The following is a 25,576-nucleotide window of genomic DNA, read 5'->3' as shown; positions in this document are numbered from 1 at the left end:
AAGAAAAAAAAGGATATGAACAGGCAGTTTTCAGATGAAAAAAAAATCAAAGCTATCGCCATATGAAAAAAATGCTCTAAATCACTATTGAGTAAAGAAATGCAAATTAAAACAACTCTGAGGTACCATCTCACATCTATCAGATTAACTAATGTGACAAAAAAGGAAAATAATAAATGTTGGAGAAGATGTAGAAAAATTGGAACATTGATGGTGGAGTGGTGAACTGATCTGGAGAGCAATTTGGAACTGTGCCCAAAGGGCCATGGGACTGTGCATACCCTTGGACCCAGTAATACCACTACTAGGTATGTATCCCAAAGAGATCATAAAAAAGGGAAAAGGATTCACATGTACAAAAAAAATAGCATCTCTCTTTGTTGTGGCAAAGCATTGGAAATTATGGGGATGTCCATCAGTTGGGGAATGGCTGAACAAGTTGTGGTAAATGAATGTAATGGAATATTATTGTGCTCTAAGAAATGATTAGCAGGCAGACTTCAGAAAAACCTGGAAAGACTTAAGGGGTCTGATGCTGAGTGAATTGAGCAGAACCAGGAGAACATTGTACATAGCATAGCAACATTGTATGATGATCAGCTATGATAGACTTAACTCTTCTTAGCAAAACGATTCCAAAGGACTCATGATGGAAAATGCTTTCCACATCTAGAAAAAAGAACTGTGGAATCTGAATGCAGATTGAACCATACTATTTCTACCTCCCCTTACCCCCAAGGTATTTCCCTTTTTGTTCTGATTCTTCTTTCATAACATGACTAATGCAGAAATATGTTCAATGTGATTGTCCATATATAACCTATATCAGAGTACTTTCTTGGGGGAGGGTTGAGGGAAAGGAGGAAGGTAGAAAAATTTGGAACTCAAAATCTTATAAAAACAAATGTTGAAAACTATCTTCACATGTAACTGGAAAATAATAAAATACTTTTACAATTTAAAAGGGAGATAGAATAATCAGAACAAAAGAAAAAAACGCAAGAAAGAATAACTTTAACAACAACAAAAAAGTAACAACAAAAGTGAAAATAGTATGCTTCAATCACATTTAGACTCCATTGTTCTTTTTCTGAATGTGGAGAGCATTCTCCACCTTGAGTCTTTTGGCATCATCTTGGATCATGGTATTGCTGAGAAGAGTTAAGTCTATCACAGTTGATCATCACACAATTTTTTTTTTTTTTGCACGGGGCAATGGGGGTTAAGTGACTTGCCCAGGGTCACACAGCTAGTAAGTGTCAAGTGTCCAAGGCCGGATTTGAACTCAGGTATTCCTGAATCCAGGGCCGGTGCTTTATCCACTGCGCCACCTAGCCACCCTGATCATCACACAATATTGTTGATACTCTGTACAGTGTTCTCTTGGTTCTGCTCATTTCACTCAGCATCAGTTCATCTAAGTCTTTCTAGATTTTTCTGAGAGCACCCCACTCATCATTTCTTACAGCACAATAGTATTCCATTACATTCATCTACCACAATTTGTTTTGCCATTCCCCAATTGATGGGCATTCCCTTGATTTCCAATTCTTTGCCACCACAAAAACAGCAACTATAAATATTTTTGTACATGCAGATCCTTTTCCCTTCTTTATGATCTCTTTGGGATACAGACCTAGTAGTAGTATTGCTGGGTCAAAGAGTATACACAGTTTTATTGCCTTTTGGCTATACAGGAACCTGTACTGTTAAGTCATTCTAGAACCTGTCAGTGATCTTTGACTCTGGCTGGCCTTCTAAACATCCACCACAGAACTCTAAAGCAGAAATGACAGCTTTATTGTTCTCTATAGCTATATTCCAAGGAAATCAGTGTTGCAATGGGCATTTATTCATTCATTTGGCATCATAGATAGCAGCACCATGATACTTAAAGGACCAAAAGAGATTTGGAAGGAGCTTCCTGCACTTCTCTTATGTCCCCGACAGCAGTTGAATCAATATTATTTTGATGTGTCTCTACTATCAGTTCACATTTTAAATGGTACTAAAAACAGTCTTATTTTTGTTGCATAATACATCTTTTTATGATAGCCCATACTGGAGATCTTTGTTTATGAAAAAATCGTACTTATGTATTTGTGTTTTCTTTAAAGGTATGGCTTCCGAAAGCCACCACATGTGGAGCTGAAGGCTCGGCCAAAACTTGGTGAGAGAGAAGTGACTATAGTTCATGTGACTGATTGGATAGAAAAGAAATTGGAACAAGAGTTTCAGGTACATTTGCTATGTCATCTAGCCTTTGAGTCATGAACTCTTTCAGTTCTTAGCCATACAAATAGTAAATGTTATTGACCAGTACACTCAGCAAGGAAGTACCCTGGATCTCAGGAGCTCTCTGCCAAAATTATTTTTATATTCTCCTTACCTACTGGAACCAGTTATATCCCAGATTGGGGGGGGGGGTGGCAGCTGGAGGGGGAGGAGCACAGGTGGTAAAGTTAACTCAAGCTGCCCCAGGTCTGTTCCATTGTATCTTGGCTCATAAGCACCAGGGTGGTAAAGTATGGGGGTTAACTCAGTCTTTCCCAATTCCACAAGTATCCTAGCCCACAACTGGTAATGAGCATTTCAGTCTCATAAAATGAGAGTTTCAGTTATTAAGGGCCTTTAAAAGTCATTGTCTGAAACCACTTATGGCAAGTGAAATTACAGCCACATACTGTAGCAGTTGGAATATAGGCTCCTTGAATTTGAGGAATTTAAAAATCGGGAGACTTGCTGAGTTTCTTCTCCCCATTTTGCTTCATTTGGTGGTAAATGCTTCCCTGCATTAGAGGCAACATTGCTTCGATTTAATAAACATTTATTAAGCACTTACTGAGAGTAAAGTGTTGGGGATGCTAAAGTAGACAAAGAAGTCCTGGATCTCAGAGGACTTAGTGTTTTCCATGAGAGGAACACATCATTTGATCCACAAGCAGTGATCAGTTACTGATGTCCATAGAGGAAGAAGAGTACACCCACACCTGGGAGTGGGTGGTTGGGAAAGCTGTTCAGTCTGAGGGAGTAGATGGGCTGAAGATTCTAAGATGCAGGAGAGCCAGGAGCCCATTCCAGGCTCTGAGGGTATAGCCTGTGTGAAGCACAGGCATGGAACATGAAGTGCAAGAGACACAGCCTGAAGGCCAGTCTAGCTGGAATATAAAGACAGTGCTGTAATATGAAGTAAGTCTGAAAAAGCCTGCTGGAGCCGGAGCAGGAGTTTTAGCCTAGAGGCAAGTGGGAGCCACTGAAGATTTTTATCAGGGGAGGAGGTACATGATCATTTTGGCAGTTGTGTGGGGGGTCAGTTAGGAAGGGGAGACCAGTTAACAGGCCACTGCAGTAATCCAGACTAAAAACAAACGGTCTAAGTTTGAAGTAATGAGGACCTGAACTGAGATATAGTGGCTATGTTAGAAGAGACAAGGGAGCACCGGCCCTGGATTCAGGAGTACCTGAGTTCAAATCCGGCCTCAGACACTTAACACTTACTAGCTGTGTGACCTTGGGCAAATCACTTAACCCCAATTGCCTCACTAAAAAAAAAGAAGAAGAAGAAGAGACAAGGGGACAAATCCCAGCAAAGCAGTGAGGTGGGTTGTATAAGACTTAGCAACTGCTGTCATGTAAGGGGATGAGAGAGCAGCAAAGAAGGACTCCAAGGTTATGAACCAGGGTGACCAGAACAAAGATGGGGAAGCTGGGAGGAAGGGCAAGTTTGGGGGGCAATGTGGTGACGTGGAAAGATGGTCAGATTTTTGAAAACAGGAGTGTGAATCTCCGGTCTGCCACTTATTAATCCCTTTATAATGTTAGCCAAGGAACTTAACCTGCGTAGGCCTCAGTTTCCTCATCAGTAAAATGATGGGTTGGACTACATGATCTGTGTTCCTCTACGAGGTCTACTTTGGTTCTGTGGAATCTGAAATGCCTATAGGTCATCCTGGTAGCTGGATATGCAGCAGTAAGTTGATGTGGGACTAGAGGTAGGGAGACAACCTAAAAATAAATAGATTTGAGCATTAACTGTAGAACTTAAATTTGGACCCATGGCAGCAAATGAGTTCACAGAAAGAGGGAGAGTAAAGGAGGAAGCAAGGAAGGCCCAACATATAGCCTGAGGATACTCCTAATTAGAAGGTGGGAAGTGAATGATGATCCAGCAAAGGAGTCAGGAAAGAGAAGCTATGGACAAGAAGAAAACAGGGAGAAGTCAAGTAGGATAAGGATTGAAAAGGACCATGAAATTTAGCAACTGAGACATCCATGGTAGCTTTGCAGTTTGTCAGTGGAAACATTGGAAACCAGATTGGAAGGGCTGTTGAAAAGTGACTGGGAGCTGAAGAAGTGGAAGCACAATGAATTTTTTCTGGAAGATTGGCTGTGAAAGGAAGAAAAGAAATAGATGTAAATAGAGCTGTAACTTTAGAACTGAATTAAAAATTCTATTACGCCAACTTCTTAGTAATTTTTGATAGCCCTTTAGAACAATTCTAAGCCTCTGCTTTCTTTATAAAGGTGTTTTAGAGGCGGGGGGCAGCTAGGCAGCGAAGTGGATAGAGCATCAGCCGTGGATTCAGAAGTACCTGAGTTCAAATCCAGCCTCAGACACTTGACACTCACTAGCTGTGTGACCCTGGGCAAGTCACTTAACCCTCATTGTCCCGCAAAAAAAAAGAAGAGGAGGAGGAGGAGGAGTATATTGGGGGGGGGGGCCAATATAGTGAATTTCAAATGTCATACTATTTTGTTACAGTAGAATTCAGCTGAGTAGTTGGTAAAAATCCTAAGCTTTGGTCAGATATCAAAGATGCCAAGGTTACTCACTGTGTTCCAAGCCAGTTACTAAGCTTTCTAGATGAAAATTGTTGTTAGAATACTTTTAAAAATCTTTACTTCAGAAATGAGAAGTTGAGAAAGTCTATGACATGAGTCTGATGGAAGTAGAATGGGGTAGGATGACTTACTTGGTAGGGAAAACAGGAGATTCTTTGGCAAAGTCCTAATTTCTAAATCTATAACCTGTTTTCTCTCATGGTTTTTACAGAAAATTTTTGTCATGCCAAACATGGATGATGTTTATATCCCAATAATGCACTCGGCCATGGATCCCCGATCAGCTTCCTGTCTGCTCCAAGATCCACCCGTGGAAGCCGCTGCTGATCAACTGTGACGTGTCAAGACCTGCGGTTTACAGTATTATGAGACTGATTAATCATCAAGGTTTTTGGTTCTTTGAGCTGTGTTGTAGTTGTGCCCTTCACTTGTGCCAGAGATTCTCTCCCGCCCCCCAAAGGCCTGCTTCTGCCATGTCTCTGCCTGCCTGTTCCCATTCCACTGTGAGGTGTCTCTCCCTGGGTCAGCTGTGAAGGTTTGCCTTGGGCAGAAGATGAAAAATCATCCCAGCCTATCCAGAAGTTCTAAGCAGGCAAAAGATAGAGTTGGAGCTGTTGCCTCCCTGGACTACCAAAAATGCCTTGGCAACAAAGGGACAAACAGCAAGCAAGGAGGGGATGAGCCTAGGGAAGGGAAGACTCCCTCTCTCCTCAGCTTCCCCGGCGCTGGTCCTCAAGACAGCCTCAGTACAAAGGAACTCTTTGGGTTGTGATTCTGATGACGAGCGTTTGTGGGGCAGGGTGGCTCTATGAGTGATTTTGTTGGCAGCAAGGAGATAGGCCTAGCAACTTTTTTTCACATTTAAATTGCGCATCTTTGGAAGCAAGTAGCCATAAAATATATACACACACTAACACACTCTCAAACAGGGTGGGGATGGTGGGCTTCTGTGAAACAGGCAAAGCCATGAGATCAAACCATACCAAGCCTTTTACCAGTGAGGTACAATCACAGTGCTTTGTAACTTCTCTGAATGTTTTTTTGAAACATGAGCACACATGAAAATGTCTAACATTGCACCCAGTGACCAGAAAAATCCAATTTTTCTGCTTTTAGAAAAAGAATCTAGATACAATGGGGAGTGGGATGACCTTTGTACTTCACAGGCTTCCCACCCAGTGTTTACTGTGTTACACCTGGAAGTTTTCTATAGGAATTAAAATGCTTACTAAAGTTCATTGTAAACTGGTTTTAGGAACAGTTTCTTTTTCTAAATAATGGCCAAAATGGAAAGAGAACTGCTCCTAAATTCTTATCCTATTGTGAGATTTAAAACCAAAAGTTTGCATATTGGAACACTACATAGCTGAGAATAAGCATTTGTGACATCTCCTTAATGTTGCCAAATTTTACTTTGTGTATTTGTGTCAGAATGTTAATTTAGTTTCAGAAAGTCAACCTTATTTTTTACATTGTGTTCAAAGCAGCATTTGACCCAAATCAAAATTACCTTGTGTAACATGGGATAATTTACCATTCATACCTAACACGACTAAGCTAATAGTGGAGGGTTTAAAAAGGAAAAAACAAAAAAAAACAAAAACAAAAAAAAATGTGCACCTTGCCTGGATGTGATTTAAAGAGAGCATTTAATATATTGAAGAAATTATATTTGAACATTTATTTTGGTTACTTTTAATTGCATTCTATCTGACTAAATTCCTATTCCTTGACCATTCCATTTGTGTCCAGTTCTAATTTCTCATTATGTAGGCTTAGCTGCCTTTCATAAAGTCCGCATGTCTTGTTCACTGGTCTTTATGATTTGATTGTTGTGCAATAACTAAAAATAAAAGGACGAGGTGCATTATTGTGTAGAGATCACACATGACTGTCTCCTATTGCACTTAATCAGAAGTATGTGGGGAATTACAGTCACTTGCATTGTCTCACAAAATAAATATCTCATGTCTAATACCTGAGCAGCTCATTGATTTTTCCTTGACCCTCCTTAGCTAATAGAGCCAGAGTATAGATTCTAAGATTGCCTGGAATATAACCTGCACATCCAACTTCCTGTTGCTTGTCACTTTAATTATGTGCTTAACTGTATTAAGAGTTGCTAAGCCACAGCAGAATGTTTGTGGGAAATTGTTTTGTAGTTTTGTCGTCTCCCAGATTCTAGCATGGTGTTGTGCACATAGTAGGTGTTTAATGAGTGTTGAATTGAATCTCATGCTGTAACATGATAATAGCTGACATTTATGTAGCGCTTAAAGGTTTGCCAAGCACTTTACAAATATTATCCCATCTAAACCACACAACCACCACGGGAGGTTGGTGCTATTACAGTCCCTATTTTACTAATGAGGAAACTAAGGCAGTGAGGTGAAGTGACTACCCCAGGCTTGCACAGCCAATAACATTGCACAGGACTCTAAAATACCACTTAAAATTTTTCTATAACATTTAGTTCTATACACTTGTACCTTTTCAAGTATATTCCTACTCTGTCTTTTCATAGGACCTTTTTTGGTCCTCATTCTTCCCACAGACATATCTTTTGGATGTGTAAGTTATTCAGGTGGGTTACCAGCCCTTCAAGCCTTTCTAACCCAGAAGGCTGAGGTGATAATCCTTGTTTTCCCTCAGAGGATGGTTTGGGGAACTGTATGAAAGCATTTCTGTAAAGGGTTTTGTATACCTTCATAAAGCATCATATAAATACCAGTTATTATTTAGAAATGTTTTTCATCTTCCCACTTCTAGATGGCATAGGCACATGAAGAAAGGGATTGTCTTATGTAAACTTTGTACCTGAAGTGCCAAGCCCAGTGCTCTGCAAAGTAGATACATAATACACATTTGATGGATTGTTAAGATGTAGGTAACATATTTTTTAAAAGAAAGAAAAAAAACATAGTTAAGGGGCAGCTAGGTGGCGCAGTAGATAGTAGTAGAGCACTGGCCCTGGAGTCAGGAGGACCTGAGTTCAAATCCAGCCTCAGACACTTGATAGTAGCTGTGTGACCCTGGGCAAGTCACTTAACTCCAATTGCCTCTCTCTCTCTCACACACACACAAAGTTAAAAAAAAAAATGTAAGTAACACGTAAGAGTAACATGAAAATCGCTAGTGACTGAAGGTTAACCAAAGGGCACTTCAAAAACAACTTTATTAAGCAGCAAAAACACCCAGAGTTCACTAATTAATCAGCTACCCATGTTTGGTTGCTAATGAAACTCATGTATGTGGAGGACACTATTCTTTCACTTAAAAAATGACCATGGTGGGGCAGCTAGGTGGCACAGTGGATAAAGCACCAGCCCTGGATTCAGGAGTACTTGAGTTCAAATCCGGCCTCAGACACTTAGCACTTACTAGCTGTGTGACCCTGGGCAAGTCACTTAACCCCCATTGCCCCGCAAAAAAAAAAAAAAAAATGACCATGGAGACCAGTTATGAACAAGTTTATATGCATGCCATATACAAAATACAGTATGTTCTACTTTGGGCTTCAAAATCAAAGGTGAGCTTAAGTCTAATTACAATGAATCAAATATACATTTAGTGATCTCTTAGAGGTTCCCCAGTAATATAGAAAAAGCACTGAATGAAACAGAGGAGACTGACACAGGCTCTACACTAACAACACTGCTCAGCCTGTTTCATCATTTATGTGGAGCAGAACATCTAAGATCCCCATCATCCTTAGAATTCTAAGGTATCTGAGAACAGACAATCCAGTCATCTCTAAATCAGCTGTCAGCTGTCATAACCCAATGCTCAAGCAGTTTTCTTTTCATTGAAAGGATAAACCTCCTGGAGCATGATCACCTTCAATCCCCTGGGGTAATGAACCTCTTTACCCCTCAACAGAAGTCACTCTAGCATCTTCCCCTCACGCTTGAGAATCTTCTCACCCCATAGCCCCCAATCCCTGAAAGTGAAAACCCCCTAGTATATTTGGACTGTCATTATATAAGCTTTCTTGATGGTTGGTCTCAGGGTTCCGAAAGAGACCCAGGTGCTACATTCCCGCTGTCTCGGAACACAATACAGGCAATGGGTACAAAAAGTCAGAGCCAACTATGCCTATTTGAAGATCCCTTCCCCAAATACTTTGATGACATGGGAAGATTTATGAGAAGCCTATTGGAATCATGGAAAGAACTCTGATCAGTTTACATTTATTAACTGCCTACTTTGTGGGGATACAGACCAAAATGCAAGATTCCCTGCCTTATTAGGGAGCTCACATCCTGTTGGGAAACATGTACACATAAGTACATTTAAAATATATGCAGAAAACAAGGTAATTTTTGAAGGGAAGCACTAGTAGCTGCAGGTTGGGTATTAGGAACAGTTTCATGGGAAGGATGGTGCTTGACCTGGGCTTTGAAGGAAGTGAGGGTATTTAAGAACTGAAGAAGGAATTTATTATAGGAATTGGGCTCAGGATCAACTGGACAACAGAATGGAGATAGAATATGTGAAATCAATAGCAAGGAGTAAGCCAGTTTAGACTCAGATACAGTGTATGAAGGGGAATAATGTCATCAGCCTAGAAGTATAGTCATTTTATCGTAGAAGCAGGAGCCACCGGAGCCTCTTGAGGATCACTGGTGTGGTCAGACCTTGTACTGGAACATCACATTGGCAGTAGGAGAAGATTGTGAGAAAAAGACTTGGGGCAAGGAGATAAATTATGGGGCTATTTCAGTAGCCTAACAAAAAAGGTGCTAATGATCTGAATTAGGGTGGTAGACCTATGAGTGGTCAGAAAAGGTAAGGTTCTAGGGGTAGAATCTCCACAGAGATGACATCCTGTTGGAACTGTCCAATTTGGCAACCAGTAACTTAGGGCCAGAGCTCCCTGATGCTTGCTCTCCACTCCTGACCCTTAGAACCTCTATCTCAGGGGTTCTTGATCCTTTTTGCATCATGGACCCATCTGGCAATCTGGGGAAGCCTATGGACTCCTTAGAATGTTTTTAAGTGGGGGGCAGCTAGGTGGCGCAGTGGATAAAGCATGGGCCCTGGATTCAGGAGGACCTGAGTTACAATCCGGCCTCAGACACTTGATGCTAGTTGTGTGACCCTGGGCAAGTCACTTAACCCTCATTGCCCTGGTGAGGGGGAAGGGGGGAGAATGTTTTTAAGGGCACAAAATAAAATACATAGGTCTACAAAGGAAATCAATTATGTTAAAAGTTACCAAAACATTTTTTAAAGGTTCAGACATCCCTGGTTAAGAACTCATTCTCTTAACTCAAGGAACAAGGTACTTTTCACAACTGTAGATGGGGGAGAATTATTAATCAAACGAGACTGAGTATCAAAACAAAAGCACAATTTTGATTATATAGAATTGAAAAATTTTGCATAAACATAAATGCAGCTAGAAAGAAAAGTTAACTGGACAGAAAAGAAAACCTTAACTATTATTGCTAATGGTCTGAAACCAATTGGGGAACAGATACAAATATAAGAACAAAAGCCATTCACTCACAGATAAATGCTCAAAGGATGAGCATGCAGTTAGTTTGTGAAGGGAGAAAGGTGAAACTGTTCCTTGATAGTGATAGCACTACTAGGCAAATATTCCAGAAACCAGAGGGAAAGGACTCCTATGGACAAAAATATTTCTGGTGAGCACTTTTTTTGTGTTAGCAAAGAATTGTAAACAAGTAGATGCCTATAAATTCAAGAACGGCTGAAAAGAATCACAGAATATGAATATTTTGCGGAAAGAAATGACAAAAGGAATGGACTTAGAGAAATGTGGGATGCCTTGTATGAACTAAGGGAGCAGAACCAGAATAAGTTGCACAACTAAACTCTTGTGAAGGAAATAACTGAAAAACTATGATTAACACAATAACCATGATTAGGGTCATGCATTTCACCTCTGGCAGAGAACTAGAGGTATGAAACTTGACCCCCATTTTCAAATAAGCTCAATGTGTGGATTTGTTTACTTATTAGTTATTAGGGAGGGGTTTTGAGTTTGGGGTCAGTAGGGTAGGGAACGAAGGGTAGTGACTACTATGCCAAAGAGCATCAGTGAAACTTTTTTCGGTGAGGCAATTGGGGTTAAGTGACTTGCCCAGGGTCACACAGCTACTAAGTATTAAGTGTCTGAGGCCACATTTGAACTTAGGTCCTCCTGACTCCAGGGCCGGTGCTCTATCCACTACACCACCTAGCTGCCCCTAGTGAAACATTTTTAAAAAGCCATACGTAAGATTTAGTTTCATCTATTCTTCTTGCTATATAAACATGCTTGTTTGTACACTGCATGTTTAACATTTCAATTTATTTAAATCAGGGCATCTAGGTGGTAAAGTGGAGAGAATGGGCTTGGAATCAAGAAGACTCATCTTCCTGAGTTAAAATCTGGTCTGACACTATCTGTGTGACCCTGGGCAAGTCACTTCACTGTTTGCCTCAGTTTCCTCATCTGTAAAATGAACTACAGAAGGAAATAGCAAACTATTCCAGGATCTCTGCCATGAAAACTCGGACATGACATATATTTAGATTTTTTTTTTTAAAGCAGTTCATGGCACAAGTGCCAAAAATAAAAAATCCCTACCCTCAAGATCACATTCTAATGGGAGTCATATAGGCATAATACACACTAACAGCTTAAGGGACTGGGAAAAGCTTCCTATAGGCGATATTAAAGCTGAGTCTTGGGGCAGCTAGGTGGTGCAATGGATAAAGCACCAGCCCTGGATTCAGGAAGACCTGAGTTCAAATTTGACCTGAGACACTTGACACTGGGCAAATCATTTAACCCCAATTGCCTCACCAGAAAAAAGGGGGGGGGGGAGAGTTGAGTCTTGAATTCTGGGATTCCAAGAGGGAGAGCTTTGCAAGTATGATGGGCAGCCAAAGCAAAGTACATTCCAAGCCATAAGTTTTAGGGTTGGAAAGGACCCAAGAGGTTTGTCCATCCTCTTCTTCAGCCCCACTTTACAGATGAGGAAACAATGGTTAAATGGTCAGAATCAGAGATGGTGAAGTAAGGTTTTGGGGGTGGGATTTTAACCTAGGTCTTCATGATTCACTTTTCTCAGGGTTAAATCCAGAGAGGGCTGTGTTCCTTTCAGTATACAATCCCTGAGATTCTCTCCAATTTATCCTTTATATATTTATACATAGATGTTTGTGTTATCATGTTCCCCCATTGAACTGAGTTTCTTGAGAGCAGTTCCTTTCTTTTGTATTCCTACTGACACTACATGCTTGTTAACCAGGAAAGAACATTTTTTTTTTTTTAATAGGAAGGGGCCACACTTAAGTGCCACTTTATTTTTGACTCTAGAGGTAATAGGAAGATACTAAAGTTTACTTAGCAATGGAGTGACACACTTTAGGAGTCTTGCACTTTATTTGGGGTTTTGGTTTTTTTTTGGTTTGGGGGAAGGGTGAGGCAATTGGGGTTAAGTGACTTGCCCAGGGTCACACAGCTAGTAAGTGTTAAGTGTCTGAGGCCGGATTTGAACTCAGGTTCTCCTGACTCCAGGGCCGGTGTTCTATCCACTGTGCCACCTAGCTGCCTTGCACTTTTAGGAAAATCACTTTGGCATCTAAGTAACAAGACAGATCTCAGAAGTGTTGCAACAGTTCAGGTGACCAGTAATGACAGCCGGAAGGGGACAGATTTGAGATGTCATGGAAATAAAAATGTCACTTTGGCCACTGCTTAGGTATGGGTTGAATGCCAGGAGTCAAAAACAGACCTGTGCCTTAGAAGTAATGGGAAACTTTAAAAAGGGAGAGGAGATTTGGACATGAATTTGAGCTACCCCGTGACAGTGTGGATTCTAACCTTTCAAATTGTCCTGTGAGCTATTCCCACTTGACTTGTGACCAGGTCTGCACCTATACATCTGGAAATCAACTTCAGACATAATCAAACCCATGGGAATCAATGTCAAGTGAGTATAGAGAAGTACCTGGGGACCAACATTCAGTGGTCCCAACACTAAGACCAGAAAAGGGCACAAACTAAATTTACAAGAGATGGTTCTCTTATCTCCAACCTATGTCTCTCTGCAGAAGACACTTCAAATGCTTCCTCCTCTCCTCCCCTCTTAAGGTTTCCCCAGCTTCCCTCATAACTTGCAACGGTTCCCTGTCATTTGCTCTAAAACATTAAGCACCTACCCCCATGCATACCTGGCCCCCCACAGAAGGGGGAACTAAGTTGCCTCCTCCATTTGAAAGCAAGCTTGAGGGCAGACTGTTAGACTCTACAGACTTCCTCCGTTTTTACTGGTGTTAATACACACCTGGCATTTTCTGGACCCTCATCTCTACCTCTTTACTCCCTACTCCCAGCTTAATTTCACCTACAAGACTTAATCTACTCCCTTGAATTCAATTAAGCCAAGCAAGCTTCTGGAAGGTTACATGTAAACAAAGAAACAGAAGGGAACAGAGAACTAAAAAAAGGGCGGGCATAGTGGTGAAAGGTCAAGGAAAGATTGCCAGGAGGGGGTAAAATCAGCTAAGCCTTGAAACGGTTCCCCAAAGTAGCAGACAGAAGGTTAGCACATCCCAGGGGTGGGTGACTGCTAGCACCCACAGCAAATCAATTTCGGAGCAGTGTGCAGGAAGGTAAAATTGACAAAAATACAGAAACGCACACAAATTGGATTAGGATGAGCCAGAGATAGGAATTTTTAAAAGGAGGACAAGATCAGATGTTGGGGGGATATTTGCTATGGGGGCTCTAATGGAGGCTAAAACCCAAGAGCCCTTCACTCCAGTGAGTGGCTTGCCTCAAATCCCTGATAATTAACTACCAAAATATCTTCTCTAAGACTACTCCTAAGGGGCGGCTAGGTGGCACAGTGGATAAAGCACTGGCCCTGGATTCAGGAGTACCTGAGTTCAAATCCGGCCTCAGACACCTGACACTTAATAGCTGTGTGACCCTGGGCAAGTCATTTAACCCCAATTGCCTCACTAAAACAAAACAAAACAAAAAAAACCCCAAGCACTGTCCTAAGGCCTCTGACAGTTCCTTAAAGTTATGGGCCTAGCATACCCCAGAAGTTCTCTAGGGTAAATCAAAGAACCTTGAGAAACTAAACCAAAAGACAAAAACACACCTAAAAAGATAAGTGGCATCCAGAACCACCACCCTTCATTCCAGTCTCCCTTACCCCTGGGGAGTTAAGATTAGGAGTGGCTGCTCCTTTTGTGGCATGAGAAGCAGAGACAGCTTGAGAGCTCCACAGCCTTGCCTCACCCAACTCCTCCAGCCACCACCACTGGAGGATGGTCCTCCCTCAATAAGGGAGCTTTATAGTCAGATGATCACCCCCATCAGTCCTCTATAAAAAAGTACCTGCCTATCTCCTGCTCAAGGAGATTGATATCTCAGAGTCAAGTTCTGTGCCAAGCCTTCTCCCCATGAGAAGTCCAAGGATTTCTCTCTTGGTTTCCCTTCCCCAGTCCCTGAATAAACTTATCTTATTCTACTGGATTTGTGTGCAAGAGGGTGTAATTCTTTTTTTTTTTTTAGTGAGGCAATTGGGGTTAAGTGACTTGCCCAGGGTCACACAGCTAGTTAAGTGTCTGAGGCTGGATTTGAACTCAGGTACTCCAGACTCCAAGGCCAGTGCTCTATCCACTGCGCCACCTAGCTGCCCCAAGAGGGTGTAATTCTTTAAAGAGGAATTCGTAAGGACCCCAACTCCCCCCACCCAATTTCCCCACAACATAAACTATTTTATCCTAATTGGATTTGTGTGCAAGAGGGTGAAATTCTTTGAAGAGGAATTCCTAAAAACTCCTATCCCAAACACCCACCTATTTCCCCATAACATTTTCCCCACAAAAACATATGCTTCAAGTCTCCCCCTTTAGACTGCAAGCTTCTTAAATAGGAGCTATTTCAATTTAAACATTTGTAAGCACTTTTAAGATTTCACCACCTCAATAACCAGATCTACCACATTACTATGCATTCTAAACTGGGGCCAAAAACGACCTTCTTGGTCTCCTCACATCGTCTCCAGCCGCTTTGCCCGTTTTCAGTCCTGTACCTGAATGTCCTTCCTCCCCTCAGAATGCTTAATTTCCTTCAAAACTCCAGTGCCACCGCCATTCAACACTTCCCTGATCCCACCCAGCAGCTAGTGCTGCCCAAATAACCTAGCTAATGGGGTTTTTTTTTTGGGGGGGGGTCGGTAAGGCAATTGGGGTCAAGTGACTTGCACACAGCTAGTGTTAAGTGTCTGAGGCCGGATTTGAACTCAGGTACTCCTGAATCCAGGGCTGGTGCTTTATCCACCTAGCTGCCCGGCTAATGCTTTTTAAAAAGCTTTACCCGTAATCACACACGTGTTTGTCTATTTCAATGTCCTTATAGATCTGTACTTAGCAATACCCGCCAGAGGGCACAGAGTGGTGATTAACTGCACGAAGGATGCACTTGGGGGCAGCTTCCTACCAATAACCACGTGTTTAGCATTTCTATTCCTCTCCCACCCCCACCCTGTGACCCTAGACTCAAAGTGGGGGTCGCGTCCTATGTCGCTTGTCCTTAAAAGAACCGCTCAAATTTGGGCTGAGCGGAACCAGTTATAAACAAGCCAGGGCTGCTCTTGCACTGCTGCTTGGCCCGGGATACCACAGCACAGGCGTTCCTCGGGTTCAAAGGCAAGTGCGACTGACATCAGACAGACATACACGCGAGATGAGACTAAGACCTTGGGAACCTTCTTTATTGGCAGTTTTTACACAATGGGGAGGGACGGCAGAGGTCGTAGGGGCGCGCGTGCGCAGAACGGCTCCGTCTCGACGTCCGGACACGCTGGGACCTGCGGCGGGGAAAGGGGAGGGGAGGGGAGAGGACAAAGTCAGCGAAAGGTCCCTTAGGTGGTAGAATCCCGACCCAGAGCACTCGGTAGGGCCTTGGCTCAGATTCCAATTCACTTCACGGTATTCAGTAGTCTAACACGCTTTCATAGTTGTCATCACCGCCGCCAGCTTCCTCCACCCCACTCCCGAGCCAATACGCACAACTTACCTGAGACCAGCGCTGAATCGAAAAGACCCAGCGCCTGCGCGGGCCGCAAGTTAAAGCCGAAGGCGGGAGCAGAAGGGGGCGGGCTTTACCGAAGGCAACCAATAACCGATAAGAATCTAAGCATGTGATTCTAGAGTCGTCTTTGGATTGGCCATTCTCGCCGAGGCGTCTAGTCCATAGGACAGCTCTATATCAACCATAGAGACGTGAAAGAGACCAGGAGAGGACGAAAGAGGTGCTCCTGTTTTCTGCAAGATTTGGCTCCCTCTTAAGTAAGTTAAATTTTACTTCACCTTCGAACGCTCTAAGTTCCAGCCAAACTGCGTCCTTTGGATGCTCTAGTAAATAGTTAACAACAGCCTTTCAGGGGGGAAAAATGTATACACGCACGCTACACTTTTAATTTTTTTAATTTTAATTTTATTTTTACCTAATTACATATAAAGATCGTTTTCGATATTCATTTTTGTAAGATTTTGAGTTCCAAATTTTTCTTCCTCCCATCCCCCCTCCCCTAGACAGCAACCAGCCTGATGTAGGTTATACTGTACAATCGGGTTAAGCATGTTTCCACATTAGTCATGTTGTGAGAGAAGATTCAGAACAAAAGGGGAAAACCACAATAAAGAAGAAACAAAAACAACCAAAAAAAGTGAAATTAGTATGTTTCCATCTACATTCAGTCTTCATAGTTCTTTCTCTGGATGTGGAGAACATTTTCCATCCTGAGTCTTTCGAAATTGTCTTGGATTGCTAAGAAGAGCTAAGTCGTAGATCATCGCACTATGTTGCTGTTTCTGTGTACAGTGTTCTTTTGGTTCTGCTCACTTCACTTAAAACAGTTCATGGAAGTCTTTTCAGGTTTTCCTGAAATCTGCCTGCTCATCATTTCTTACCACACATTGTATTCCATTACATTCATATACCACAACTTGTTCAGCCATTCCCCAGTTGATGGGCATTCCCTCATTTTCCAATTCTTTGCGAATGACACACTTGTAAGTATCATTTGCATTATTAAGAAGTCTAGACAATCAACAAAATAATGAATCAAGGCCTGATTTGTAGCATTTGTGGATTTCAAAGGTGTTATGACCTGCTCCACTACACCTCTGGCCAGTTCCTCACTCTATGCCTTTGCAGAGACTGTGCTCCATAGTTAGTTAGAATCTACTTGCATTCACCCATCACAATCCTTCTTGTCTTTATTTTTAATTTTATTTTCTAACAGCTAGCATTTATATACCGTATTTTAAGATTTACAAATTTCTTCATAAATATTATCTCATCCTCGTGGCAACTCTGGGAGGCAGGTGCTATTTTATTATTCCCATTTGACATATAAGGAAACTGAGACTGAGAGTAATTTAGTGATTTGCTCATTGTCACACAGCTAGCAAGTGATAGAGTGGATTTGGACTGGGTCTTCCTGATTTCAGGTTGAGCACTCTGTTCAATGCACCATCTAGCTGTCTTTGTTTTGGCTTTTAGTAGTAGTGGCTACTGCAGTAGTAACAACCATAATAACAGTTGTATAGTGCTTTGAAGTTTGTACAGTGCTTGCCATAAGTATTCTTATTTGATCCTTAAAACAACCCTGTGAGGTAGGTGCAATTATTTCCCCCATTTTACAGAGGAGTAAAGTAAGGCCAAGTGGTTAAGTGACTTGCCCAGGGTCACACAACTACTAAGCGTTTGAGGCCAGATTTTAACTCAGGTCTTCCTGACTTCCTGACTTCATGACCACTCAGCCACTGGGCTACCAAATAAGTTCAAAATCACTTTAAAAGTAGATTTAATCCAGGTCTGGCATTTACTAGCTATGGGACCCTTCTCTCACCCTGTTTCCTTGTAAATATGATAGAAAAGAACAATTACTTTTACTACCTACTTCATAATGCCTGGTACGTAGCAAGGGCTTAATAAAAGTTTCTTCATTGACTGACTGGGGGAAAGTGCTACGTAATTGCGAAGTATTATTAATTAGAGAACAAGAACAGACAGAAAATAATTAAGGTCTGCTTCCTTCATTTTGTTCATCAATAAAATGGGGATGATACTGGTCCTATCTGAGGAAAGTACTTAGAGGTGGCTAGATGGTATAGTGGATAGAAGGCTGAATCTGAAATAAGAGAGGTCTGAGTTCAGATTTGACCCCAGACATGTTTCTATCTTCTTTGGTTTTGTCATCTCTAAAATAGACATAATAATAGCACCTACTCCCCAGGGTTGTTGTGCTGATCAAATGAGAACATATTTGTAAAGTGCTTGGTAAACCCTAAAGTACCATATAAATATTAGTTATTATTGTTATTGTTATTATTACTTTGCTATAAATCTTAAGATGGTATCTAAATGTGAGTTCTCATATACCTCCATTCCTCTTCCAGCACACACCAGTCTAGTCAAGGCTTGGCCACATCATCACACAGAATTGCTCTCCCTTCAGAATCTCAAACTGTGAAAGCCCCATCTCTGGTCACAACCTCTCATAGTTACACCTTTCTCTCTCATTCCTGCTAAGCTTAATAATAACTTAATAATGGTATGTAATATATAACTTAATAATAATAACTCTTGATAATAACTATATAAAGTATTGTCAAGTTTTCAAATCAATTTCGGATGTTACACAGAGGAAAATGAAGAAGTGATGACATTTGTAATCAGAGGAAAATGCTAATGTTTATCATATACTGTGGGTTTTACATGGAATTGTTTATGTTCATTCATGTGCATATTAATTATGGCATGTTTTGAGGTTGCTTTTATTTTATTATTTTCTTATTCATGATCATTTGCTTTTGTTCTAGTACCATGCATGTACCCTTGATACATTTGTCTGTTCAGTATGCATAATTGTGGCTCTGTGTGTGTGCATGCACATGAGAGCATGAACATGCATGCACTGGCATTTATTTATGTCTTCCTACTCTGTAGGCTCACTGATGTTCTTGCTTCTGTGTTGCTGTTATACGTAATTGCTTGTTCTATGGATATGCATGAATTTCTATGACATGTGCATGTAATATGCCCTGCGTGTAATTTAGACAAGTAGTCACCAAAGCCTTGTATCAAACAATACTTTACACTGTGGTGTCATTTTGACTTTTGGGGTTTTCTTGGCAAAGATCCTGGAGTGCTTTGCCATTTCCTTCTCCAGTTCATTTTACAGATAAGGAACTAAGGTAAAATGGATTAAGTGACTTGCCTAAGGTTACAAAGCTAGTAAATTTCAGTTCAGTTAGATTCTTCGAGACCCCTTTTGAAGTTTTCTTGGCAAAGATAGTGAAGTGGTTTACCATTTTCTTCCCCGGCTCGTTTTATAGATGAGGGAACTGAGGCAAACCAGGTTAAGTGACTTGCCCAGGGTCACACAGCTAGTAAATATCTGAGGCTTGATTTGGACTGAGGAAGATGAGCTTTCAAGATTCCAAGACTAGTACTCTACTGTACTATCTACTGCCTACCCTACTTTATACTGTTATCTCTATTAAACATATTGTTTATATATGTTTGTTATAAATGGCAGCCTGACACTGAACGCATCTCTTGGACACAGGGATCCCTTATTCTGTTAAGAGCTAATGTTTATTTTGTGCTGTAAAGTATAATGATAGATGTTAGCTGGACCAAGACTGACTTTGTAGGAGACTGCAAAATTTCTAACCTTAGGAAGGAATGTAACTGGGCATTGGAAAAGATGTCACAAGTGGACAGAAATTTCCACTGGCCTCCTACTCATGCCCCTGGAGAATTATTGGGACCCTCTGATCATTAACCTAGACCTTACTGTTTCAGGAAAGAGAAATGTACACTCAAAAAGGAGCAAGACCTGTGAGCATGGAGTTGGAACAAGCATGGGAGACAGGCACAATGGGGATCCAGGAAAAACCAAAGCCACTAGAGGGCATAGTGGATAGAATACTAGTCCTGGAATCAAGAAGACCTGAATTCAAATCCAGCCTCAGATACTTCCTAGCTTTATGACTCTGGGCAAGTCACTTAGCTTCTGTCTGCCTCATTTTCCTCAACTATAAAATGAGGATCACAGTAGCACCTACTTCCCAGGGTAGTTGTGAAGATCAAATGAGATAATATTTGTAAAGGCTAAATAGTAAATAGTTTACTGTGTACCAAGCGCTTTATAAATATTATCTCATTTGGAGATAATTTTCACTGGAACCAGTGGAAATGAAGACAAAGACACCCAATAACCAGGTTTTGACTGCTGCTGCTGCCACCATGTGTCACCTGGCAGGGGAGCCAAAATGAGAAAATAAAACAATGACTGTGGCCAAGTAGTGCTGGAACCCCATGAAACAGATGCAGGGCAAAGCCTTTGCTTCTTCTGGGAAGAGAACATGGTGGTCTTTCACTTTCCCATCCTTTGTTTCACTCGTTGAGAGGAGCTTCTATTCCCAATCTTTGTTTCTGAAGAATTTTATTTGCTTTCTGTTCGTGAATGGTTTTTATTAATCTGTTTCTCTTTCTAATAAAGTAGTTAACTATTTTGTATTTTGTTGCTTACCTGTGTATTCTTGTGGAAAGGGTGGCAGAAGGAGAGAGGCCATTGGTAGTTGAGTACAGGGGGTTTGCGGAGGGGGAAGTGTGTGTGTGTGTGTGTGTGTGTGACAGAGAGAGAGAAAGTGAATTTTACAAGTACTAGAACTTTGGGGCAGTTAGGTGGCTCAGTGGATACAGTTCCAGGCCTGGAGTTATGAAAACCTGGAGTTCAAATCCACCCTTTGATACTTACTAGCTGTGTGACCCTGGGCAAGTCACTTTGCATCAGTTTCCTCATCTGTAAGATGAACTGGAGAAGGAAATAGTAGGCCACTCCAGTATCTTTGCCAAGAATGCCCGAAAAAGGGTCATGAAAAGTGTGAAACAACTGAACAACAGCACCACCACCACCACCAACAACCAACAACAATGAATTTTTGGGACCTTACTCAGTGTAATTTATGTTTTTATAACTTCTCAGAACAGGGGACCAAAAAAAAAAAACCATGAATTAATTTCTGCTCATGTGAAAAAAGCAACCTTTGTAGAGGGGAAGGTGGCAAGTGATCTAGGAGCAGTATTGCTGATGTGGCCGCCTTGGGTAACTATTTCCCATGGTCTTGAGTTGATTAGAGAATATTCCTGGAGGGTGGAGCTGGGAAAGATTGGTACCTGGAGATGGGGGACAGAAAGGAAAATAACATCACTGTGCCTGCCCCCCACAACCCACCCCCAGCACAATAGCACAAGCACTGCTCATATGCCAACTACTATGTAAGAAACATGGTCGTTTCCAGAAAATGGTAGGGAGTGCGTGTTGGTCAAGAAGAAGGGATGTACCAGCGTCCAGAACAGAGTCAGACTATCACAAGTGAGCTTTATGGGTTTCAGAGAGGCTCAGAGCCTCTGTCTTTTTGACCTTCACTCAGTTTTCATTCTTCTTTGTCTCTACAGCCTTTCACACTGTTGACGGCCCCCTCCTTCCCAAAACAATCTCTCTTCTCTGGATTTTTCATGGCCTTCCAACTGTTCCTCAGTCTCCTTTGCTACATCTCTGTCCATATCATGTCCATTAACTGTGGGTGTATACCTCAAAGCTCTGTCCTGGGCCATTTTCTCTATTTATTTTATTTATTTTCTCCCATGTGATGATCTCATCGGCTTCCATGGACTCAGTTTTCATCTCTAGGCAGCTGATTCCCATAGCTATATAACCAACCCTATTCTCTCTTCTGAGCTCCAGTCCCAAATCATCAACTAGCTATTAGAAAGTTCTAACTGGGGCAGCTAGGTGGTGCAATGGATAGAGCACCAGCCCTGGATTCAGGAGTAGCTGAGTTCAAATCTGGCCTCAGACCCTTGACACTTACTAGCTGTGTGACCCTGGGCAAGTCACTTAACCCTAATTGCCTCACCTAAGAAAAAAAAAGTTCTAACTGGAAGTAAGCATCTCAAACTTTACATGTCAAAAACAGAATTCATCTTTTTTTCAGAAGCTCTTCCTAACTTGTTTACTTCTCATTAAGTGTACCACTATTCTCTCAATCACCCAGGTTACCAACCTTGGAGTTATGTTGGATTCTTTACTCACCATCTCCCCAAATATCTAATCAGTTTCCAAGAATGGATTCTACATCCACGTTTCTCATATCCATCCCCTTATCTCCACTCACCTCACAATCACACTAGTCCAGCCCTGCATCTCTTCTCATCTGGACCATTTTAAGAGCATCCTAATATTTCTCCCTGCCTCCAAGGTTCTCACTTCTCCAATCCATAATCTACATAACTATCAGTGTGATAGCTCTAAAGCACAAGTCCAAAAATGTTACGCCTCTCCTCAGTAAAACTCAGGAGTTCTCTATTACCTCTGGGATCAAATACGAACTCCTCTGGTTGGCTTTTTTTTTTTAGTCTTTTTTTTGGGGGGGGGTGAGGCAATTGGGGTTAAGTGACTTGCCCAGGGTCACACAGCTAGTAAGTGTTAAGTGTCTGAGGCTGGATTTGAACTCAGGTACTCCTGACTCCAGGGCTGGTGCTCTATCCACTGCCCCAACTAGCTGCCCCTCTGTGCTGCTTTTCTTGTTTGTTTATTTGTTTTTTAGTTGCATATCCAAACCACTGATTTGTTTTTTTCTCTTTGATCATTCTATTTTTTATTTTGTACTTAATCCCCTAAAAAAAAATCCACAAACATGTCCATTTACACAGTGAAACACAAAAGAATTGTTTGAGAAACTATGAATATCCACTTTGTTTATATATGTGTGGGCATGTGTATATATGTACATATATGTATATATGTGTCTGTTATATGTAAAATATCTGTGTATTACATATTAAAATATCTATAGATCTAGATAGATAATTCCACACATTACTTTCAAAGACTATCCTTTTTAATCTGTGCTTCCTTCTGACATTCCTTCTGTTCTCTTCTAGGCTTTTTCAAAAAAGAAAGTTTAAATGGCCCACTTTTGTTTTCCATCAAGATTACTAATCCCTACTCTACAGCCTCCTCCATTAGAAAATCAAAAAGGAAAAAAAAAAAGCTCTTATAAATAAATGTAATCAAGCAAAACAAATTCATGCATTGACCCTGTCCAAAAATGTGTATCTTTCTACCTGGAGTTAATAAGATGGCAGATAATATATTTTGTTCTAAGTCTTCTGGAGACCAGAATTCTTAAGTCTTTCCAAGTTGGGTTTTTGTTATTGTTTTTAATAACATTGTACATTAGAAGAAGCTAGGTGGTACAGTGGTTAAAGCACTGGGTTTGACATCTGAAAGCCCCAAATTAAAATCTGACTTCAGAGTTACTTATGAGCTGTATGACACCAGAGAAATCATAATCTCAGTATGCCTCCTTTTCCTCTATGGTAAAACAGGAATAATAATAGATTCTGCCTCACAGGGTTGTGGTGAGATCAAATAAGGTAATATCTGTAGTCCTTAAGTCCTTGGTGCTGATCAGCACAGAGAAGGGGCTTAATAAATGCTGCTGCCTTCTCTTCTCCTCCCCCATCCCCCTTTTCTTTGTATAAAATGCTCTCCTGGTTCTGCTCACTGCCCTATACATCATCAGTTAATGCTACCCAGAATCCCCTGAAATCACCTCTTTTGTCATTTCTTAGAAAGCAATAATATTCCATTACGTTTATATACCGCAATTTGTTCAATCATTCCTCAGCTGACAGGCATCCCCTTACAGGCTCATTCTTTTCTTTTTTCCATTTAATTTTGTTAGAAACGCAGCTAGATGAAGAAACCAAAGTTATCTATTCCCATATGAAAAAATGCTCTAAATCTCTAATGATTAGAGAGATGCAAATAAAAACAACTCTGAGGCACCACCTGACACCTATCAGATTGGCTAAAATGACAAAAAAGGAAGATAATAAATGTTGGAGAAGCTGTGGGAAAATTGGAACACTAATGCATTGTTGGTGGAGCTGTGAACTGATCCAACCATTCTGGAGAGCAATTTGGAATTATGCCCAAAGGGCGATAAAGCTGTGCATACCCTTTGACCCAGCAATTCCACTTTTAGGTCTTTTTCCCAAAGAAATTATGGAAGGGGGAAAGGGACCCACATGTACAAAAATATTTATAGCTGCTCTTTACGTGGTGGCAAAGAATTGGAAGTTGAGGGGGTGCCCATCAATTGGGGAATGGCTGGACAAGTTGTGGTATATGAATACAATGGAATACTATTGTGCTGTAAGAAATGATGAGCTGGAGGAGTTCAGAGAAACCTGGAGGGTCTTACGTGAGCTGATGATGAGTGAGATGAGCAGAACCAGAAGAACATTGTACACAGTATCATCAACATTGAGTGTTGACCTACTGTGATGGACTATATTCTTCTCACCAATGCAATGGTACAGAAGAGTTCCAGGGAACTCATGATAGAAGAGGATCTCCAAATCCAAGAAAAAAAAAAAAGAACTGTGGAGTATAGATGCTTATTGAACCATACTATTTCTTTTGTTTTGGGTGATGTTTTTTTTTCTATTTTGAGGTTTTGCATCACCGCTCTGATTTTTTCCCTTGTAACAGGATTAATGCAGAAATAGGATTAATGTTATTATGTGTGTGTATATATATATATATGTATATGTATATAGATATATAGATATAACCTATATCAGATTACCTGCTGTCCAGGATTAATGCAGAAATAGGATTAATGTTATTATGTGTATATATATGTGTGTGTATATATGTATCTATATGTATATGTATAGAGATATATAGATATAACCTATATCAGATTACCTGCTGTCTAGGGGAGGGGGGGAGGGAGGGGAGGGAGGGAGAAAAATCTGAAATTGTAAAGCTTGTATAAACAAAAGTTGAGAACTATCTTTACATGTAACAGAAAAAATAAAATACCTTATACAAGAAAAAAAAAAAAAAGAAACGCAGCTAACCAGCTCTCAGCTCAAAGAATCCAAGCAGGCAGCAGAGTGTGGTTGAAGGCTTCTTATCTTCTCAAAGATGGGCACTCACCAAAGTGAGGTCCTGCACAGTTATTTATACCCATCAAGGGTCCCTCCCAACCAATCACATTACAGTTCCTATTTACATACAGAATTACAGAAACAACCAATCACAGCATATATTACCACTGCCCCCCACCCCCCATATATGGTAACTATAATGACCAATCAGATTTTATCAGTAGACCAATCAGATTAAGCACAAGGGCTTAACCTTATTCTGGGCAAAAATGTCCATTCCTCACTAGAATAGTGCTGTGTTAACATACCTAAATATACATAACTTTTCAAGAAACAAAACTTAAGTCAGGGTTTGAACATCAGGGTCATGTGGGAATCACCTTCAGCTCCTGAAGATGAATTCCCAGATTAGCTTTCTTCCCACAAAGCACAGGCCCCATTCCAAGCCCTGTTCGGGCCTAAGTCCCAGAGGCCTTGGCTTCTTCAGGCTGAGTTATGGGGTTTGAAACTAAACTCACTCTTTGTCTTTAGGGTTCTAAGAAGAGTCCAAGTATGGTCTTTTCTCTCAATCTCCCTCAGCATCAGGAAGTTTATTTTGCTTACAGCTCTTCCTGCTTTAATATCTTCCTCCCTCTGGATTTGCAATAATTTTTGGAGGTATTCTTAGTGTGAGTGAACTGGTCCAGGAGTAGAATACCTCTGATGCTGCTC

General features: G+C 41.1%; 1 protein-coding gene, 1 long non-coding RNA gene and 2 other non-coding genes across 4 annotated transcripts in view; 1 reads left to right on the top strand and 3 right to left on the bottom strand.

Annotated features, from left to right (window-relative positions):
- Nucleotides 1-7,576, top strand: part of TEX2 (testis expressed 2) — a 161,371-nt gene extending 153,795 nt beyond the window's left edge. Inside the window, 2 exon segments of the mRNA XM_043963451.1 lie at nt 2,118-2,238; nt 5,054-7,576. Coding sequence (XP_043819386.1) covers nt 2,118-2,238; nt 5,054-5,179 — 247 coding nt within the window. The 3' untranslated portion in view covers nt 5,180-7,576.
- A 7,818-nt stretch (nt 7,577-15,394) lies between these two features.
- On the bottom strand, nt 15,395-15,533 carry LOC122727147. The gene has a single exon (XR_006353097.1). It is a non-coding gene; the product is annotated as a small nucleolar RNA SNORA76 (small nucleolar RNA).
- Nucleotides 15,534-15,569: 36 nt separating this feature from the next.
- On the bottom strand, nt 15,570-15,979 carry LOC122725837. Its single transcript, XR_006352759.1, has 2 exons — nt 15,896-15,979; nt 15,570-15,686 (listed from the first exon to the last, which is right to left on the bottom strand). It is a non-coding gene; the product is annotated as an uncharacterized LOC122725837 (long non-coding RNA).
- On the bottom strand, nt 15,784-15,849 carry LOC122727109. Its single transcript, XR_006353063.1, has one exon. It is a non-coding gene; the product is annotated as a small nucleolar RNA SNORD104 (small nucleolar RNA).
- Nucleotides 15,980-25,576: the final 9,597 nt, after the last annotated feature.

This window comes from Dromiciops gliroides, chromosome 4 (genome assembly GCF_019393635.1).
Source record: "Dromiciops gliroides isolate mDroGli1 chromosome 4, mDroGli1.pri, whole genome shotgun sequence".
NCBI lineage: Eukaryota > Metazoa > Chordata > Mammalia > Microbiotheria > Microbiotheriidae > Dromiciops > Dromiciops gliroides.
Note: the sequence above shows the minus strand (reverse complement) of the source record. Positions and strands in the feature narration are given on the sequence as shown.